This window comes from Canis aureus, chromosome 3 (genome assembly GCF_053574225.1).
Source record: "Canis aureus isolate CA01 chromosome 3, VMU_Caureus_v.1.0, whole genome shotgun sequence".
Lineage (NCBI taxonomy): Eukaryota > Metazoa > Chordata > Mammalia > Carnivora > Canidae > Canis > Canis aureus.
Window position 1 is genome coordinate 84,215,507 of NC_135613.1, and position 18,030 is coordinate 84,233,536.

The 18,030-nt window shown below is 44.8% G+C and overlaps 1 protein-coding gene and 1 pseudogene across 4 annotated transcripts in view; both read left to right on the forward strand.

The window, feature by feature from the left end:
- TMEM45B (transmembrane protein 45B) overlaps window positions 1-16,441 on the forward strand; it is a 48,295-nt gene extending 31,854 nt beyond the window's left edge. For all 4 annotated transcript variants that reach the window (XM_077894180.1, XM_077894176.1, XM_077894178.1 and 1 more), the window contains 5 exons: window positions 10,292-10,488; window positions 12,423-12,629; window positions 13,525-13,709; window positions 14,291-14,436; window positions 15,524-16,441. In XM_077894180.1, coding sequence (XP_077750306.1) covers window positions 10,308-10,488; window positions 12,423-12,629; window positions 13,525-13,709; window positions 14,291-14,436; window positions 15,524-15,632 — 828 coding nt within the window. In that variant the 5' untranslated portion in view covers window positions 10,292-10,307 and the 3' untranslated portion in view covers window positions 15,633-16,441. The remainder of the gene's footprint in view (window positions 1-10,291; window positions 10,489-12,422; window positions 12,630-13,524; window positions 13,710-14,290; window positions 14,437-15,523) is intronic.
- Window positions 7,335-7,426, forward strand: LOC144311608 (U6 spliceosomal RNA; annotated as a pseudogene).
- Window positions 16,442-18,030: the final 1,589 nt, after the last annotated feature.

The following is an 18,030-nucleotide window of genomic DNA, read 5'->3' on the forward strand; positions in this document are numbered from 1 at the left end:
GAAAGTGGTAATGGTTGCACTACTGTGACTATACCAGCAATCACTAAATTATACACTTTAAAGGAGTGAATTTTATGATATAGGAATTATATGTCAACAAGGCTGTTATTTGAAAAAGAAAACGAGAATTAACAAGAAAGCACTGAGACTTCTAGGACCGCAAGAGGGTGACTTTCAGATTCATTAGGAAAAACTCCCAGGAACACAAAGCAGGAATACTTAGTAAGGTTGCTGAAATCTTCATAGTGACTTCTTTGATACATATGAGTTGTCTTTTATAGTGATTTATTTATTCATGAGAAAGAGAGAGAGAGAGAGAGAGAGAGAGAGAGAGAGAAGCAGGCTCCCCATGGAGCAGGGAGCCCAACACAGTGCTTGATCCCAGGACCTCAGGATCATGACCTGAGGCAAAGGCAGATGCTTAACCGACTGAGCCACCCAAGTGCCCCTATAATGATTTAGTAATTAAATCTATAAAACTATATGGAACTGTCAATTAAGTGATGAACAATAAATAAAATGTGGTGTTATGAGCTAGATTATGCTCCCTGCCCCCCAATTCATATGTTGTTGAAGTCCTAACTCCAGTACTTCAGAAGGTGACTATTTGAAGATATGGTTTTTAAAGAAGTAATTAAGTTAAAATGAGGTCATCAGGGAGGGCTCTGATCTAATCTGTTACCCTTATAAGAAGATGCCACAGGGACACACCAAGGGAAGATGTGTATGAAGACACTGAGAGGAGACAGCCATCTCCAAGGCCAGGACAGAGGCCTCAGAAGAAGCCAAACCTGCAGACAGCTTGACCTTCTAACATCCGGGACCATGAGAAAATAAATTCTGTTTTTTAAACCACCCAGTGTGGGCAGCTTTGTTACAACAACCCTAGCAAACCAATAACTGCAGTATATGCCTGCAATGAGAGAGTTAGCCATGGAAAGGAGTAAGTAGTGATGCACGCTGCAACATGGATGAGCCTTGGAAACTTAGGCTAAAAGACAGAAGCCAGGGCAGCCCGGGTGGTTTAGTGCTGCCTTCGGCCCAGGGTGTGATCCTGGAGACCCGGAATCAAGCCCCATGTCAGGCTCCCCGCATGGAGCCTGCTTCTCCCTCTGTCTGTGTCTCTGCCTCTCTCTCTCTCTCTCTCTCTGTGTGTGTGTCTCTAATGAATAAATGAATAAAATCTTTAAAAAAAAAAAAAATAACTTAAAAAAAAAAAAAGACAGAAGCCAGTCTCGGGGCACCTCACTAGCTCAGTCAGGGGAACACATGGCTCTTGATCTTTGGGGTTGTAAGTTCGAGCCCCACGCTGGGTGTAGTGATTATTTAAAGAAGTAAATGAATGACTAAACTACATTAAAAAAAAAAAGCCAGTCTCAAATGACTACATGTTGTATGATTCAATTTATATAAAATGTCCAGAATAGGTAAATCAAGAGAGATATAAAATAGATTAGTGGTTCTCTAGGGCTTTGGAGGTAGGGAGACTTGGGAAAGTCACTCATGGGTTAGGAGAATCTTTCTGTGGGTAATGAAAATGTTCTAAAACTGACTGGTGATTGGTTGTACAACTCCATGAATATACTCAAAACCATTGAAGTTTACACTGTCAGTGAAAATGGTATGTGAATTATAGATCTCAATAAAGCTGTTACTTAGAAAAAAAAAAAAGAGCAGGGGCACCTGGGTGGCTCAAGTGGTTGAGGGTCTGCCTTCAACCCAGGGTGTGATCCTGGGGTCTGGGGATCGAGTCCCACATTGGGTTCCCTGCATGGAGCCTGCTTCTCCCTCTGCCTGTGTCTCTGCCTCTCTCTGTGAGTCTCTCATTAATAAATAAAATCTTTAAAAATAAATAAATAAAAATCCATTTAAAAAAAAAGAGCATATGGAAAGCAAGGGAGAAAATTGCTAGGGAAGTACGCTCATGCTCCATTAACAGTTCTGAGTGTAGAACATTCTAGTAAGTGGTAATAAGAAACAAAGAAATAAAGGCAACCTGACCTCTGCTTCCTTCAGAAAAAAAGCAGGATAGGAAGCTGGCCTCGAAGAGAGCAGGGTTTCATGGCCCCAGCATTATTGAGAGTTGAGCTGCGTAATTGTTGTGGGGGGTGTCCTGCACATTACAAGATGCTCAGCAGCACTTCCAGTCTTTACCCACTAGATGTGCACAATGCCACCGTCATCCCCAGTCGTGACAACAACCAAAAGTGTCAGTTGCCCCCTATTGAGAATGGGGGAGGGGACCTGGAGAAATGGAAATAAAGGTTAACCTTACAATGTAACAAACAGACCCCCGCTTGCCTGAATTTTAATTTTGGCGTCTCTTAAGGCAGAGCAGTAGAATGTGAGTAGAAGAACATAGGCACCATTTTGAAAGAGAATATGTGTCTGATACCAGAAAGAAAAGGGGGGAGTCTGGACAGTTTTAGATAAAATTTGCCAAAATAGTGTTTGGCACCTTTTTGGTACAAATTCTGCCATTCTTTATGGCCCCATAACTTCCTCCCTGGATATAGAAAAGGTTTCCAATATTTTTTTATAGAAGCTATAAAAGTGAGCACCTGGGCAGCTCAGTTGGTTAAGCATCTGCCTTTGGCTCAGGTCATGATCCGAGGCTCCCTTGTCAGGCTCCCTGCTCAGCTGGGAGCCTGCTTCTCCCCTGTCTATCGCTCCTCCTGCTGTGCTCTCTCTCTCTCAAATAAAATGAAAGAAAGAAAGAAAGAAAGAAAGAAAGAAAGAAAGAAAGAAAGAAAGAAAGAAAGAAAGAAAGAAAGAAAAGAAAAGAAAAGAAAAGAAAAGAAAAGAAAAGAAAAGAAAAGAAAAGAAAAGAAAAGAAAGAGAAAGAAGAAAGAAAGAAAAAAGAAAGAAAGAAAGAAAGAAAGAAAGAAAGAGAAAGAAAGAAAGGAAAAGAGAAGGAAGAGAAGAGAGAAGAAGAGAGAGAAGAGAAGAGAAGAGAAGAGAAGAGAAGAGAAGAGAAGAGAAGAGAAGAGAGAGAAGAGAGAGAAAGAAGAGAAAAAAGAAACACAACTACAAAGCCCGAGTGCCCTACCCACCCATAATTGTTGACCCGGGATATATCTGTAGGACTCATAACAACTTAGGTTATGCTGGATAAGAACGAACTGCAAAGTTTAGTGGCTCATTACACCTGTTCATTTTTCGCAGGCCACGTGCTCATCATGGCTTGTGTGGGGCTCTGCTCCCTGTCTCCTCACTCTGGGATCTAGGCTGATGGAAGAGCTGCTGTCATGAACATTGACAGAATGTGGTAAAGGGAAGTGTGTTCTGGGGTCTTGAGCTGCCAATTATGTGTTTCTGCCCATCCCTAACACGTGTCACTTCTGCCCAGAATTCAGAAGATCCCACCCAAGCACAGGAAGGCCCGAAAGTGCAGTCATACCATGTGATTAGAAGACAGAGAGCCAGAAATACTTAATGAATAGTGTTAAATACCCTTAAAGCACTTGTCCGTATTGCCTTCCCACTTCATATCATCATCTAGCTGAATACATCTGGAATACGTATATACAGGACGTTACCATTGGTGCTCAAAATAGGGCCCTCTTATAAGTAGTCTTTTCCATCTTGCTTGTCTAGGCCAACTATCTCATGGGAAACCTTCCAGGGCAGCTGGTATAGCTCTAAGTCATTCTTTTTAATGATTACATAATATCTCATGGTGAAGATAAACCATAATTAGGTCAAATGTATGGCTAGAACTAAGAAGAGGTCCAGGTTCTCTGGGATATTTGGTAATCTATAAATTTTGTATCCTGTCATCTCAGACTGGAAGAAATTGGCTTTATTTTTTTTTTAATTTTTTTTTTAGAAATTGGCTTTAATTCCTGCCCCCCTCGTGACTGCCAAGTCCTTTGTTCTGATGTTAGAGAGTGCTGGGTGCTAAGCCCAGGCACTCAAGGAAGAAAATAAAATTCTATTTTCTTATTTTTCTAATTATCTCGCTTATTTACATACATCCTTTCACTACTTTTTTTGTCTAAAATAAGGGAAAATGTGGACTACGTTTAAGAACAAAGGGCACCGTATCAAGTTTTATTTTTAAGTACAGGCAAATGGCACCAACCATAATTTCTCCTCACCTCCACTCACTGCCTCTCTCTACTTCTGTGACTCTTCTGTCCTTTATTCCCTGTCCTCCACTCTTCCTTACTCTTCCCTTCCTTTTTCTCTTCTGGACACCTTCAACTGGTCTTCCGTTTCACTTATCTCAAATTAAAAACAGATAATGTAGAAGGGGAAATGGTTAAAGATAAGGAGGACAAGAAAAAGCATGTCAAACTCTTATGCAAATTATGTTCCTTTTCCAGTGATCTTAGGACCAGAAAAATTGCCCAAACTTCTCAGTTGCCAGCTTTCACTTAAAGCTACTACCTCTCCAGAACACTCAGTCCTCCCTTTACATTCCCATTCTATCTCATGCAATATCAAAAAAAAGAGCAAATATATTAAAATAAGAAAGTTAGGAAGCTTGTCTTTGCAGAAGCACTTTCTGATGTTTTCCACTCTGTGGTCTTCCTTAGATTTTTTTAAATCCCAGGGTTGTGGGACGCATGGGTGGCTAGGCAGTTAAGCATCTACCTTCAGCTCAGGGCGTGATGAGTCCCGCATCGGGCTCCCCGGCAGGGAGCCTGCTTCTCCTTCTGCCTGTGTCTCTGCCTCTCTCTATGTCTCATGAATAAATAAAATCTTTTTTAAAGTAAATATATAAATCTCAGAGTTGTGAGTTCAAGCCCTATGGAGTCTTCCAAAAAAAAAAAAAAAAGCTGACCTCAAATCAAGAGTTGGATGCTTATCGGACTGAGCCTCCCAGGCACCTCTGAAGTATTTTATAGTGTAATTCTAAAGAGTTTATCCCTTAAACATTTGCTTTTTTAATGTTTATTTTTAAATTGTTTTATAAAGGGACACCTGGGTGGCTCAATGGTTGAGCATCTCCCTTTGGCATAGGGTGTGATCCTGGGAGGCTGCTTCTCTCTCTGCCTCTGTCTGTGTCTCTCATGAATAAATAAATAAAATCTTTTAATAAATAAATAAATAAATAAATAAATAAATAAATAAATAAAATCTTTAATAAATAAATAATTTTTAAAAACTAGACTCTCAGGGACTTAGCCTATTTGAATGGTGTTATCCAAATTATTAGAAGTCTTTATTTTTCTTTTCAAAGTGAGTTACTGCCTTGTTCCTCCTTGTTGGAACTGACCCATCCTCTATCTCTACCACATGTCCTAATCAAATAAACTAATCTAATAATTGGTTATTGCAAGGAATCTCTCTCCCTGCTCCTCTCCTTCACCAAATCAAGGTCCTCAGCCTTCCAAGTAGCATAAGTTTAGAAAGAGTTTCTACGATATACTGCCATCCACTAACATGAATCTGAAACCAGGCAAAAGGGAAGGGTGGGGCTTGGCAACTTGGTATGAACAGACAAGGACTCTGCTTTTATTCAGGGTATTGCTCCTCAGAAAAATGGGGAAGGACAGGAAGGATTTGCAAAGCTGGTTTTTCTGCACTTCTGGCTGTAACAGGCTTGATCATAAAAGGGACCTGTGTTAAACATTAAACAAAAATGGAGACCTTTTTTTTTTTTAAATGTTGATCAATATAGGGTTTTAAAGAATGAGAAGAGGGCCTTCCAGTTATGGCAGCATGAATAGATAGGCAATTTCTTTCTGCAAAAACAAAACAAAAAAAAATGTATAAAACTAGGCGAAATTGTTAAAACCAGCCATTTCCAGGAACTGGAATTTAACCAAAGTCAAACAACAAATTAAGAAGCTGTTGTGACTCAGTTAAACGAATATTTGTTGGGGCAGCCCGGATGGCTCGGTGGTTTAGCGCCACCTTCAGCCTAGGGCCTGATTCTGGAGACCCGGGATCGAGTCCCACGTTGGGCTCCCTGCATGGAGCCTGCTTCTCCCTCTGCCTGTGTCTCTGCCTCTCTCTGCCTCTCTTTCTGTGTGTCTGTCATGAATAAATAAAATCTTAAAAAGAAAAAAAAACACGAATATTTGTTAAGTAGAGTCACGGGGTGTCTGTTGGTAAGTCTCTGTGCAAAAAAGGATTACTATCAAAATAGAGAATTTTATTTCTTACAGGTTCTGGAGAAGATTCAAGGCACGCTGCAAGGGGCCATCTGGGGAGGTCAAAGCAGGGCGCCTTGGTAGAGAGTGTGACAGGACCTGGGGCACATACCTTTATAGGGTCAAGTGGAACCCTTGGGATTCCCAGGCTGAGCCTGGATTGGTTAGTTCAAACCAGAGAGAACAGGAGTTTGATAAGCTTCCCAGGGGTCTTATGTAAGGATGCACAAGGGGAAGGCCCTAGGAGGTGGGGGGAGACTGCTCACCTCAAGGGCCACTGGGGGCCATATCAGGAACTTAGGTTTACTCAGGAGTCTGCTGTGTTCTCTGGGCAATGATTGCAAGAGAGCTCACGGCAGTTCAAGGCCCCCACAGGCCACCTGGCCACACAATACTATGGAGTAGTTCAGCTCAACTCTCAAAAGAAGCTTTTATTTCTGAAAAGCTCCTAGATCTTCAGGTAGAAGCAGCTGGAGGCCATGGCCTTTTCCCTGGGACTGCTGCCTTTACTCACTCAATGACTTTTAAGTAATGTGCTGCTAGCTCTGAAAACAAGGCGTTTTGCTGCCAGGGGAAACATGCAATTCAGGGTGGTAACTGAGTGGCTGAAAATCCTTGGCTCTATGGGTTCAACAAGGAAATGAGCAGGGAAGAAGGGGTATAGAGAGAGAGAAGGGGAGTCAGAAAACATAATTGAAGAAATAATGGCTGGACACTTCCCAAGTCTGATGAAAGATATTAAACTATGGACTCAAGAAGCTCAGCCAAGATAAAAAACACCAACGAAACACAAAAAGAATCACACAAAGATGTATCATAGTCAAACTGCTGAAAGCCAAAGATAACAGGAAAATCTTGAAAGCAGGGAAAGAAGTGACCGTAACTCACTGGGGAATAACAAGATCATTAATAGCTGACTTCTCATCAGCCAGAAGCCAGTGGAATGACATGATCAAAGTGTTGAAAGGAAAAACTGCCAACTAAGAATTCTATATCCAGCCTAACTATTCTTCAAAAATGAAGGTGAAATAAGATATTTCCAAATAAACAAATTCATGGTAACGGAACTGCTTTATAAGAAATATTAAAGAATATCCTTCATGTTGGAAGTAAATGAGATCAGAGGGTTATTCAAATGCACAGGAAGGAATGAAGAACCCAAGAAATGGTAAATATGTAATTAAATATAAGACTATATATCTGTCTCTACTTCCTGAAAAATGTAAGACTGTATAGCACAAGTACTAAAATTAGAATGATATAGATTAGCAAGGCTTCTGCACAAGCATGACATGCAAATTTGTGAAGTGTTCCATATTTTTTTGAATTACTATATTGTGTGTCTAAAACTAATATTACACATATGTTAACTACACTGGAATTAAAATTAAAAACCTAATAAAGTTTTAGAGCACCTGGGTGGCTCAGTCGGTTAAACGTCTGCTTTCAGCTCAGGTCATGATCAGTTCTTCCCAACTAGGTCATGATCTCCGGGTCCTGGGATCGAGTCCCATGTTGGGCTCTCTGCTCAGCAGGGAATCTGCTTCTCTCTCTCCCTCTGCCCCTCTCCCGCTTGTGCTAGTTCTCTCTCTCTCTCTCTCTCTCTCTCTCAAATAAATCTTAAAAAAAAAAAAAAGCAATCAAGCCACAGAGGAAACTGAAGTGCATATTACTAAATGAGAAGCCAATCTGAAGAGGCTACATAACATACGAATCTAATGTCTGACGTTCTGGAAAAAGCAAAACTATGGCAGCAGTAAAAAGGGGTGGTGTCGGGAGTGGGAGGGGGAGATGAATGGACAGAGCACAGACAATTTTTAGGGCACTGAAAATACTGTGTGATATTTATAATGACAGATACAAGTCATTATAATTTTGTCCAAGTCCATAGAACGCACATCAAGAGTGAGCCCTGGGGGCACCTGGGTGGCTCAGTCCGTTAAGCATCTGTCTTCAGCCAGGTCATGGTCCCCAGGTCCTGGATCCAGCCTCGTGTCAGGCTCCCCGCCACCATGCTCACATAGTTTCTCTCTCTCTTTAATAAATAAAATCTTTAAAAGTAAAAAGAGTGAATCCTAAGGTAAACTGTGACTTTGGAGTGGTTATGACATGTCAATGTGGATTCATCTGTGGTTTAAAAAAAAAACAAAACACTAATCTGGTGAGTGACATCAATGAGGGAGACCACGCATGTGTGCAGGCAAGAGGTATATGAAAAATCTCTGTACCTTACTCTGAATTTTGTTGTACCTAAAACAGCTCTAAAAAAAATGGTGAAAACAACACAATATACTACATGGATGAGCATGTATTCCTTCCACAAATATTTGAATGCTTACTATGTCAGGCCCTGCGGTAAGCACTGAACAACAATAACACAACAGATCAAATCCTTACTTTATATATATATATTCCAGTGGGTAGAGCTGGATGCTTAAAAAAAAATCAATATGTAATATCAGATAGTGACCCATGCAAACTTTAAAGAACATTAAGAAGTAGACCTGGATCCCATTTGGTAGGTAGTGATTAACTGTGAATAATAAACATACGATAAACTCTCTCTAAAAAAAAAAAAAAAGTAGACCTGAATTAAAACATGGGACATGCCTACATCTTTATACAACGTAGTCAGGGAATAAAGGAACATTTGGACAGAGACCTGAGTCAAGTGAAGGCGAGGCCTGTTGGCTGTCTGTGGGAAACCGGGTAGGAATAACACAGAGCCCCAAAGCCCGAGATGCCTGTACTTGGGAATGGGAGGCAATGGACGGGACCCCAAGGTGCAGGCTGGAGGGGCAGGAGAGGTCAACGAGATAGCTCAGGATCGCGGAGGGCTTAGCGGCCCTGGTAAGGACTCTGAATCTACAGATGATTTGGGCAAATGACCATCAGATGACCACGGTGGATGTGAAGAGGAGGGAGAGGCTGGCAGAGAGCCCGAGGACCCGGGTAGATGATGCCTCATAAGGATAAACGGACAAATGGCAGCGTTCACAAACTCATGAGAAATCATGCACATAAATACCAGATGAAACCGTGGAAAGGGTGTAAAAGTGGCTTCACTGGTGGGTGAGGAAGTCGGAGCATGAGGCTGCTGCTTCTCACTATAGGCCTTTTAAATATGATTTGACTTCTTAACTCTAAGGGTTTTTTTTAAAAAGCTTGTGAAAGTTCTTGCTGAAGGGTGGAAACCTCAACTGTAAATGCATTGGATGTGAAATAGCCCGGACCTTGGAGCCAGTGATAGGAGAGTGGAAACCCTGATGGCCAGGGTTGGACTAGTCTGTGCAGATCACAGGCACTTGATGCTCCTCCCGGGAACACAATGGGATAACATGATCTTAGGCTCATGAGGTTGAGCCCCACGGGGGGGGGGGGGGGGGGGGGCTCCATACTCAGCAGGGAGCCTGAGATTCTCTTTCCCTCTGCCCCTCCCACTCCTGCTCACTCCAGCTGTCTCTCAAATAAGTCCTTAAAAAAATAGGTGGAAAATGATACTGTGCTTTCATTTGCACATCTTCAATTAAAAGGAGACTTATCTATTTGCATCATTTTGTGAATTGCACATTCCTGTCTTTTGCCCATTTTTCTGGTCTTTTTCTTACTAATTTGCAAAAGACTAACACATTAGCCATTTATCGTAACTATTACAAACGTCTTCCTGACCTGTTTGCCTTCTGATGTATTTGATACATAAAATATTTATGTAGGTAAATATTTTTAGGCTTTCCTACCCTGTGATCAGTAAATATCTATCTTCTTCCCCAACACCTCCTTTTATTTTATCCATTTTTTTTTAAGATTCTATTGGAGAGAGATAGAACGAGCAGGGAGGGGGCAGAGGGGAGGAGGAGGAGCAGGCCCCCCACTGAGCAGGGTGCCTGCCATCAGGCTCAATCCCAGGACCCTGAGCCACCCAGGTGCTCCTATTTTACCCATGTTTTTAAAGCCTAAGGGCCAGAGGTATTCTTTTGGGTGCTTACTCAGCAGACAAGACTTGACATAACACGAAGACAGATGATGCAGCAGACAATGACATAACACGAAGGCTTATGAGAATGAGTGGATCCTTCTTAATATGGCTTATGATTTAGAATCCTCAGTCACATACGGTGTTTCCTGCCAATATATCTATTTATGTTCTCTTCATGCAGCCACCTGACAGCTGTCCCCTGTTTTCTCAGGTGCTCAAGAACAGTGATGGCAAACTTCAAGGGCCATGCTCTCCCAGGGAGTTTCTTCTTGATAGTTGGACTGTGGTGGTCGGTGAAGTACCCACTAATATACTTCCGCCAGAAGGGGAAGAGCAGCCAACTGACTCATTACCATCAGCGTCTTGAGATCATTGAAGCCGCGATCAGAACTTTGTTTTCAGTTGTTGGTAAGAAGGGGGCCATATGGTCCAGGGGATCACCCCATCACACCCCGAAACTTTAACCCACTTTCTGGACCCTGTGAAATGGCTGTTTCCATGGGCAGATAATAGAACAAGGGTTTTCAGTTGGCCACGACATATTTTATAGAGTCTGTTGTGTCCTGAGCTTTGTGACTGTTAACAGCACCTGACATCATAGTGCACCATGAAAAACTACCAAATGAACTACATTCTTTGCCCTAGAAGGATGTAGGTGTAAGTTGTAGGAACAGAAGACATACTTAAGGAAAAAGATAAAACACAAGTTAGAAAAAATAATAAGAGCAAGCTCACGTACACGAGCTAAGGGAAAGTACTAAGTGGAATTTGGTTTCAGAAAAGTCATCATGTTTCCAGTTGTTCCTCCACTAGAATCTTAAGAGTAGTTACCACCTAATTCATACCTTCCACTCCCACATCTCAAGCAATCACAAAAATGGGGACTGTATGCTAGACGGCCGGTAAGAGAGGCAGGGGCAGGGACTAAAGGAACCAACAGAGGGCTGTCTGGAAGGGATCTCCCTTTACTGTGCCCCGTTCCAACAAAACCCACACACTCCCACTGACTCGCCATCCATTCCGCCCCACTAGTGGCCACGTGAGAAGGCGCCCGCCATGCCAACAGCACAAAGTGTTCTTCGTCCGCATCAGCCCGTCATGGGGGGGGGGGGGGGGGCTTCGTTCTGCAACTGCACCTAGCCACTTGTCATCTTAGGTCCACAGTGTCTCAGGAGGAACTGAAGTAACACCAGGAGCTCCTTCTGGAGTGTGCAAAGGCACTTAGCTTTGTTTGCCCAGTCCCGCTGAATTTTCCCATCTGCTAGTCATTCGGGCATCTCCTCTTTCTGGAGTCGAGAAGTGACAGGAACTACACAGCTTCAGTGCTAAGGACAGCATCAATGCTTCCGAGAAAACGAGAGCTGGCAAAGTATCTGGCCTCTTTGCTGGGTGCAAATACTACTCATTCAACAGTATCTCCCTGAGCTCCCACCCAGTACAGGAACTCACTCTTCCAGGTTTGGGGGACACAGCTGGGGGAACCAGAGTCCCTGCCCTCACAGAGCTTCTGTTCTGGTGCAGTGGGACTTCCTTCTCCGGGCTCCTCTCCATCAACTCCTTGATCCTTCACACATAAATCAGGGAGAGGCTGGGTTTAAGAAAAAACTGTTCGGGGAACAGGGTCCAGAAGGTTGTCATGGAGGATTATTCTAGGCCCCAAGGACATGTTGGGTACCAGGCATAAAGGGCAATCTCTTGCCTTCCAAAACAGGTGATGGAGCAGAAGAGCTAAGAACTGCGAGCCTCCCGGTTCTCCCAGTGTTTAGGACACGGGGCCCTGAAGCCATGGGAAGGACTCACAGAGCTCACTCTGTGCTCAGGAAAACCACTCTCGAGGTCTCCCTGAGGACCACACACCTGGGCATTTTCAAAAAGGGCTTTCAGAAGGGCGTTTCACCCCTTTGCACATGCACAAGTATCTCTACGACCAGGGTATCTCGGCTGGGATTCCATTATTTTCAACCTAATGGTTTCTTTCCAGGATTTTTGCTCACTTAGCCCAAAGATTAATGTATCAGCTACCTTCTCACTTACGTGGTAAATGCTTTGCTTTCCGCTCAGCGACTAGGCAAATATCCTGTGGACCCAGGTGGCTGTTGCTATGGCTGCCTCCCTCACACCCCAACCCCGAAGGAACGACAAAGGTCAGGGGTCTACGCAGGTTCCTCGGCAAATGCCTCACCTTGCACTCAGGTAGCTGCATCTGAGGGAGCAGAGCAGGCCCCATGACCCAAGGCCACCTCCACCCTGGGCTCAGCGTCACTCAGGCCGCGGGGGTACTGTCTCCTGCCCGTGCTGGAGCCCCTCTGCCCTCCTCAGTTTGCACTCTCATCCCCCTGCAGGGATCCTGGCAGAGCAGTTCGTTCCAGACGGGCCCCACCTCCACCTGTACCATGAAAACCAGTGGGTAAAGCTAATGAATTGGCAGCACAGCACCATGTATTTGTTCTTTGCCGTCTCGGGAATCATGGATATGCTCACCTATCTCATCACCCACGTCCCCCTGGGGCTGGACAGATTGGTTATGGCTGTGGCAACATTCACCGAAGGTAACTTAGGGATTCGGGTGGAAACAGACAAAACAAGACACGGATAAATTGTGATTATGGGGGATCAGGGCAGAAAGATGAGAAATACTGCCAATACAGTAACTTTCCCCCAGAAAACCCAAATCTCTGAATTTCAGAACACCTGAACAGGGCTTGGCCCTGTGCTCTGGATACAGGTGACATGTTCCAGAAAGCAGCACAAGAAAACATAAGATGTGCAGCCGAAGTCCCTGGCTCTTGGGGCACAGACACTGGCTGCCCCCCCCCCCCCCCACGCTCATGTGTACGAGTGCACGTGTACACATTGCAGTGAGACGCACAGTAACTCTCCAAGCCCTGGCTGGATGCCACCGCCCCAGAAGGTCACTCCCTCTGCTGGGGGAAGAGAAACCGAACTCCACCTCCTACCCTGGAGCGTTGCTGTCTGGACCCCATCATCACAAACCTCAGGAGGCCCACCCAGCAGCTAGGACAGAGCTCCCAATAGGAACTCCTACAGGAGCATTCTGTAACCCAACAACCTCACTTATTCCTGCACCTCAGGAAGAATCAGAAAAAATAAAAAATAAAAAGGTTGGCTGAATGAGAGCAGAACTGAATTTCAAGTACATGCATGCACAATCCGTCACAGGTCAGCAACATGCCTCACCTACACGTCCTGTATCAAGTAGAGAGAGATTTTAAAAGATCCAGCCTTTGCAGCTTACGTCCACTTCATACATACGCAAAATAAACCTCATCTGTGCTGGTTGCCGTGCAATGTTCTATGAACTGATTCCCCAACTGCTGAAAAATCTAGCTGTGAGACAGGGGTAGGAAGGATTTCTAGCAACGGAAGAAGTTCCAGATGGACTTGCCCAAGTTCCTCTGTGATGGCTGAAATTGCTTTGTGCAGGTTTTCTCTTCTACTACCACGTCCATAACCGGCCGCCCTTGGACCAGCACATCCACTCCCTGCTGCTGTGTGCAGTGTTCGGAGGGGCTTTCAGCATCTTCCTAGAAGTGATCCTCCGGGACAATATTGTGCTGCAACTTTTCCGAACCAGTCTTGTGATTCTCCAGGGCACCTGGTTCTGGCAGGTAATCATGCAAAACAATGCTCTTCACGTTGTGTGGACTCGGGGAGCCCCACTGGGCTTGCCCAAGGCACGTCCGGCAGCACAGCACAGACACGCTCGTGAAGGGGGTTAGGTGGCCACTTGTCCTCCCCATGCTCCCCTCTGACTTAGGTCATTTTATCCATGAGTAGCGTGCTGAGAAACTGACCGGCTGAACCTGCTGAACCCGCAGAGCATATGTAGGGAGCATATTCCCAAAACTCCCCATCCGCTCTCCCCAGTGGAGGAACTGATAACATCGGTTTACAGGCTCCACTTGCAAGACTGCTTTCAAGGATCATTTCTATAGTTTGTTACAGGCTCCACCTGCTAAACTGCTCACTTGAGACGCAGGCCCTGAAATGTTGTTTTAGATAAGCCTGTACTAGAACCAGAATTAACTTAGAGCAATTCTCCCGCGCAGAAGGGCCTTTCTATGCTGACGGAGGTATGGGAAGGATGAGGGAGTGGGGGACGTATGGACAACTTGGGTAGCCATGGGAAGGCAGCGAGCTTCCTTCTCAGGACCAACAAAGGCCGGCTTCTCTGTATTAAACCCACCAGATCGGGTTCGTGCTGTTCCCACCTTCTGGAGAACCCGAATGGGACCAGAAAGATGACGCAAACATCATGTTCGTCACCATGTGCTTCTGCTGGCACTACTTGGCTGCCCTCTGCATTGTGGCCATCAGCTACTCTCTGGTGTACTGGTAAGTCCAAGGGGAGACAACTTCTGTCTAGCTTTTTCCTCCTAACCACAGCTTGTCCCCAAAGTCTATTACACTGCATCATTTTTATTTCCAGTGAAGTATTTATTCCCACCTTCCGTAACTAAGCAGTTCTAACGTCTACCACTTGAGTGCCAACTCTATGCCCAGTTTTGCACAAGGTACTCTACACCTGCAAACAAGGGTGATGAGATTCTGAGACGTTAAAGGACTGTCTGGTCATAGTAACCTGACAGACCCGGGTTTCAAAGGCAGTGCTGACGGACTGGAAGCCTGCCGTGTGAAGGGAGAAACTCTGAATTAGGCTTGGTACTGGACTGCAGGCCCCTGCTCTGTCCATCCTTCTGAACCCACCACCTTATTCCTGGATTTGCCCCACCTCCCTCCCAGAGATGTGGCAATCAGGACACCGTCACAGTGAGTGCTCCTTCCAGTGCTCGTCACAGGCCACTGTAATAGCCGATCTTCCCAGGCACGCAGGGTCCCTGGCACTGTGGTAAGCACTCAAGTCTACTACCCCACTGAATCCTCATTATTTTATGAAGTCTGTGCTGTAACGTTTTACGGATGGGGAAACCAAGGCTTCAAAGACTGAGTAATCTGATCGAGGTCACCCTCTGAGTCAGTGGCAGACTCGGCCTTGAACTGCAATGCAAGTGACGTTTCTGGATATGCTAGTGATTAGTTCTGTTGTAGCTACCCCTCATTTTTTCTAGTTTCTGATTCTCCTACCCAAAGCAGATATACTTCCCCCACACAGAGCTCCATGCAGACCAAACAGAAGGGAACTTAAAATCAGTTTCCTTTAGTTCTACTGCCTGGTCAGTGAGACAACAAATAGACAGGAGCCCTATGTTTAGCCTGTTACATTATTAAATATTGTTAGTTATGAGTCTCCACCTACCAATGAGTACTGTCCCGAAGTGAGATGTGCAGACAACCACAGTAGTTGACAGACATACAAAGAAAACGCTTTGAGAACCAGTAGATGCCGTAACATGCTTTGGTTGAGAGAATAAACGAATCTGGGGGCCTAATTTCATGGGCTCCTACTGTTGCTCTGTTACAGCCATCTGACTCGGTTTAAGAGGCATGGAGGAGAAATCATTGGCATTCAGAAGCTGAAGTCAGATCCCACTTACCAGACGTCCCTCTTGGGTGGCTCAGATGAGGAATGAGAGGCCACCAGCCATCGACGTGGGGCGCACATGCCCCTCTGAGTCCGAACAGCTGGCGTGTGCGAAGGGGAGGCTCATCTCCCTTTCAATGCTTGCTCTGGTCTGCTCTTAAGGTTTTACAGATTAAGGTTCTATATATTTGCACCTTCTCGTTTAACTAAAGTCTGTGTTGCTGCGGTATCCTTCATAAAGAAAAATGAAGCAAGCCTTCGGTTGTGTCTCAGTATGAAGACAGATCAAAGACTCTCGAAGTTTCAGAACAGGATGTGGCCTCATGGAGAAATCCAGGATATGAATCCGGCAGAAAATACCGCTTTTGGTAACCTATCCCCTTTTTTCTCTCAAGAATACAGGTACTTTCTTGTCAGAAAATAAGTAAATGAGACTGCCTTTATTTTAAAGATACAATTCCAGCACAGATTTTTAAGTAAAAAAGTTCACAAGCTTTGGTACATTAAATGTCATCTGTTAAGCATTTCCTATTTAACCAGTAATACTCCAGAGTACTGCAATACCACTGATAAGTGATGACACTGGGCCAAAGGTGACTTTTGTTTTGTTTTTAAATCAGGAAGCTAGTTAATGGCCCAGCTGAGAGCTGGAATACAGATATTCTGGGTCCTCAGAAGTACCCTAATCAGAAGATGCTAACAGAAAGTCTGTGTAATGAGGTAGCGAAAAAAGTGGCAGGTTATAAAGACCTTGAATTTAAATACAGCTGAAAGCAAAGGGTAAAAATCCTGCAAAGGGTAAGAATCCTGCAAAGGATGTGGACCTTGAACTAGTAATATAAAGTCTTGACACTCTAATCTTGGTTCTGGATTTTTTTTCTTTTTTTAAAACGTCCTTCAACAAGTGTTTATTAGACATCTGCTTTGCACCAGCACTGAAATGGTGGGAAGGATTAATGAGATCCATGTCCAGCAAGGAATTCAGTCTAATGGGGAAGAAATGCAAGCAGTTGCATGCAGGGTGACTGGTGCCATAAGGGTAAGTACAACTCCCATGAGAAGCCTGGGAGGGGAGGAGATGGGGAGCGTACCCGGTAGAGACAGCACGCTCCAGGCGGAGAGAACAAAAGCCATGAAATCATGAAAGAACACTGAGAGTGAATTAAGTTCTACACACTGACAACAGTGTGGGCCAGGACAAATCTGAAAGGCTTTCTGGACAAACAGCACGGCGCTTCCCGCACTCTGAAACGCACCATACCCCACGTGATTCACACAGCCACCCCTAATGGAAGCGCACGGGGTTCTGCAGAGAAGCTGATCAGCCGAAGGCCACACAGGTAAAGCCAGCCTTCCGGACTCAAAAGCCAGCTCACTTCTCATTAGAGCCTCCTTGCTATTTCACACAAATAGAGGAGAGATCTTTTACATGAAGCACCGTGTGCTCTTTGGCGGAAATGCTGCACTTAAGTGAAAGCTGACCTCCCATGGTTAGCCAGCACTTCAGTGCTGAAGTCACATCCCCGGGGTTAAGAAGCAGCTCTCTGAAAATGCGATTTAATCATGAGCAGAGAACCTGTGGGTCCCCTTTCAGGATCCACTTTCATTTGCCTGCTAAGTAGGAACCCAAACCTCCATTCAGTAAGCACCGGAGGACCTGTTGTGGGCAGTTAACATAAAACATAAGTTCTTTCCTTAGGGACTGGAGCTGGGTGTCAGGAACCTATTCCCCGTTTTACCTTCACAGTTAAGGATCTCCATCTCAGATTGAAGGGCCAGGGGTAGGAAATGCAGTATTTCCTCCAGAGTGAGGAGTTGAGGTGTGACGACCACCCAGGAACTTATTGTGACACCTCTTTGACAACAGTTTGGGAAACCATGGAACTGATCGACCCTGGAAAAAAAAATTCTTAGATGTGGTATTAAAGCACAAACCCACCACAATGCTATTCACCAAATCCACTCTTAGGCACGCGGTCTCAATTAATTTTACCAACCTCCGAACCTTGGGTGTGGGGGCTCAACAGCCGCCACGAGTTCTGGACTTGTTCTCCCCAAAACATCCACTGCAGCCACCGCATCTCCACAAGACCCCTGAGGTCTGTATCTGAGGAACCATGCTCGATGCAGATACCGGTACATCGCTTGGACAACAGCAGGGGTTACCATTCCTCAGCACTCCAGACAAGCCGGGCGGTACAAACCATGCTCACCAGGGCGTCAGTCCTACACTAGCACCCTGCGACACCCCTGTTCCCCGAGCACGCAGATAAATGTCTCCAGGCACTGGGTGGACAGACGGAGCCAGGTGACTTCAGAAAACGCAAGGGTGGGGCAGGGCTGGGGTTGAATGCCAAAACTACTTTCGGGAAATCATGTTAAGTAACTTCAGGAGGGGTTTGTTTTAACCAGCAATAAATATCTGAGACAGGATCCCTCACATTTCT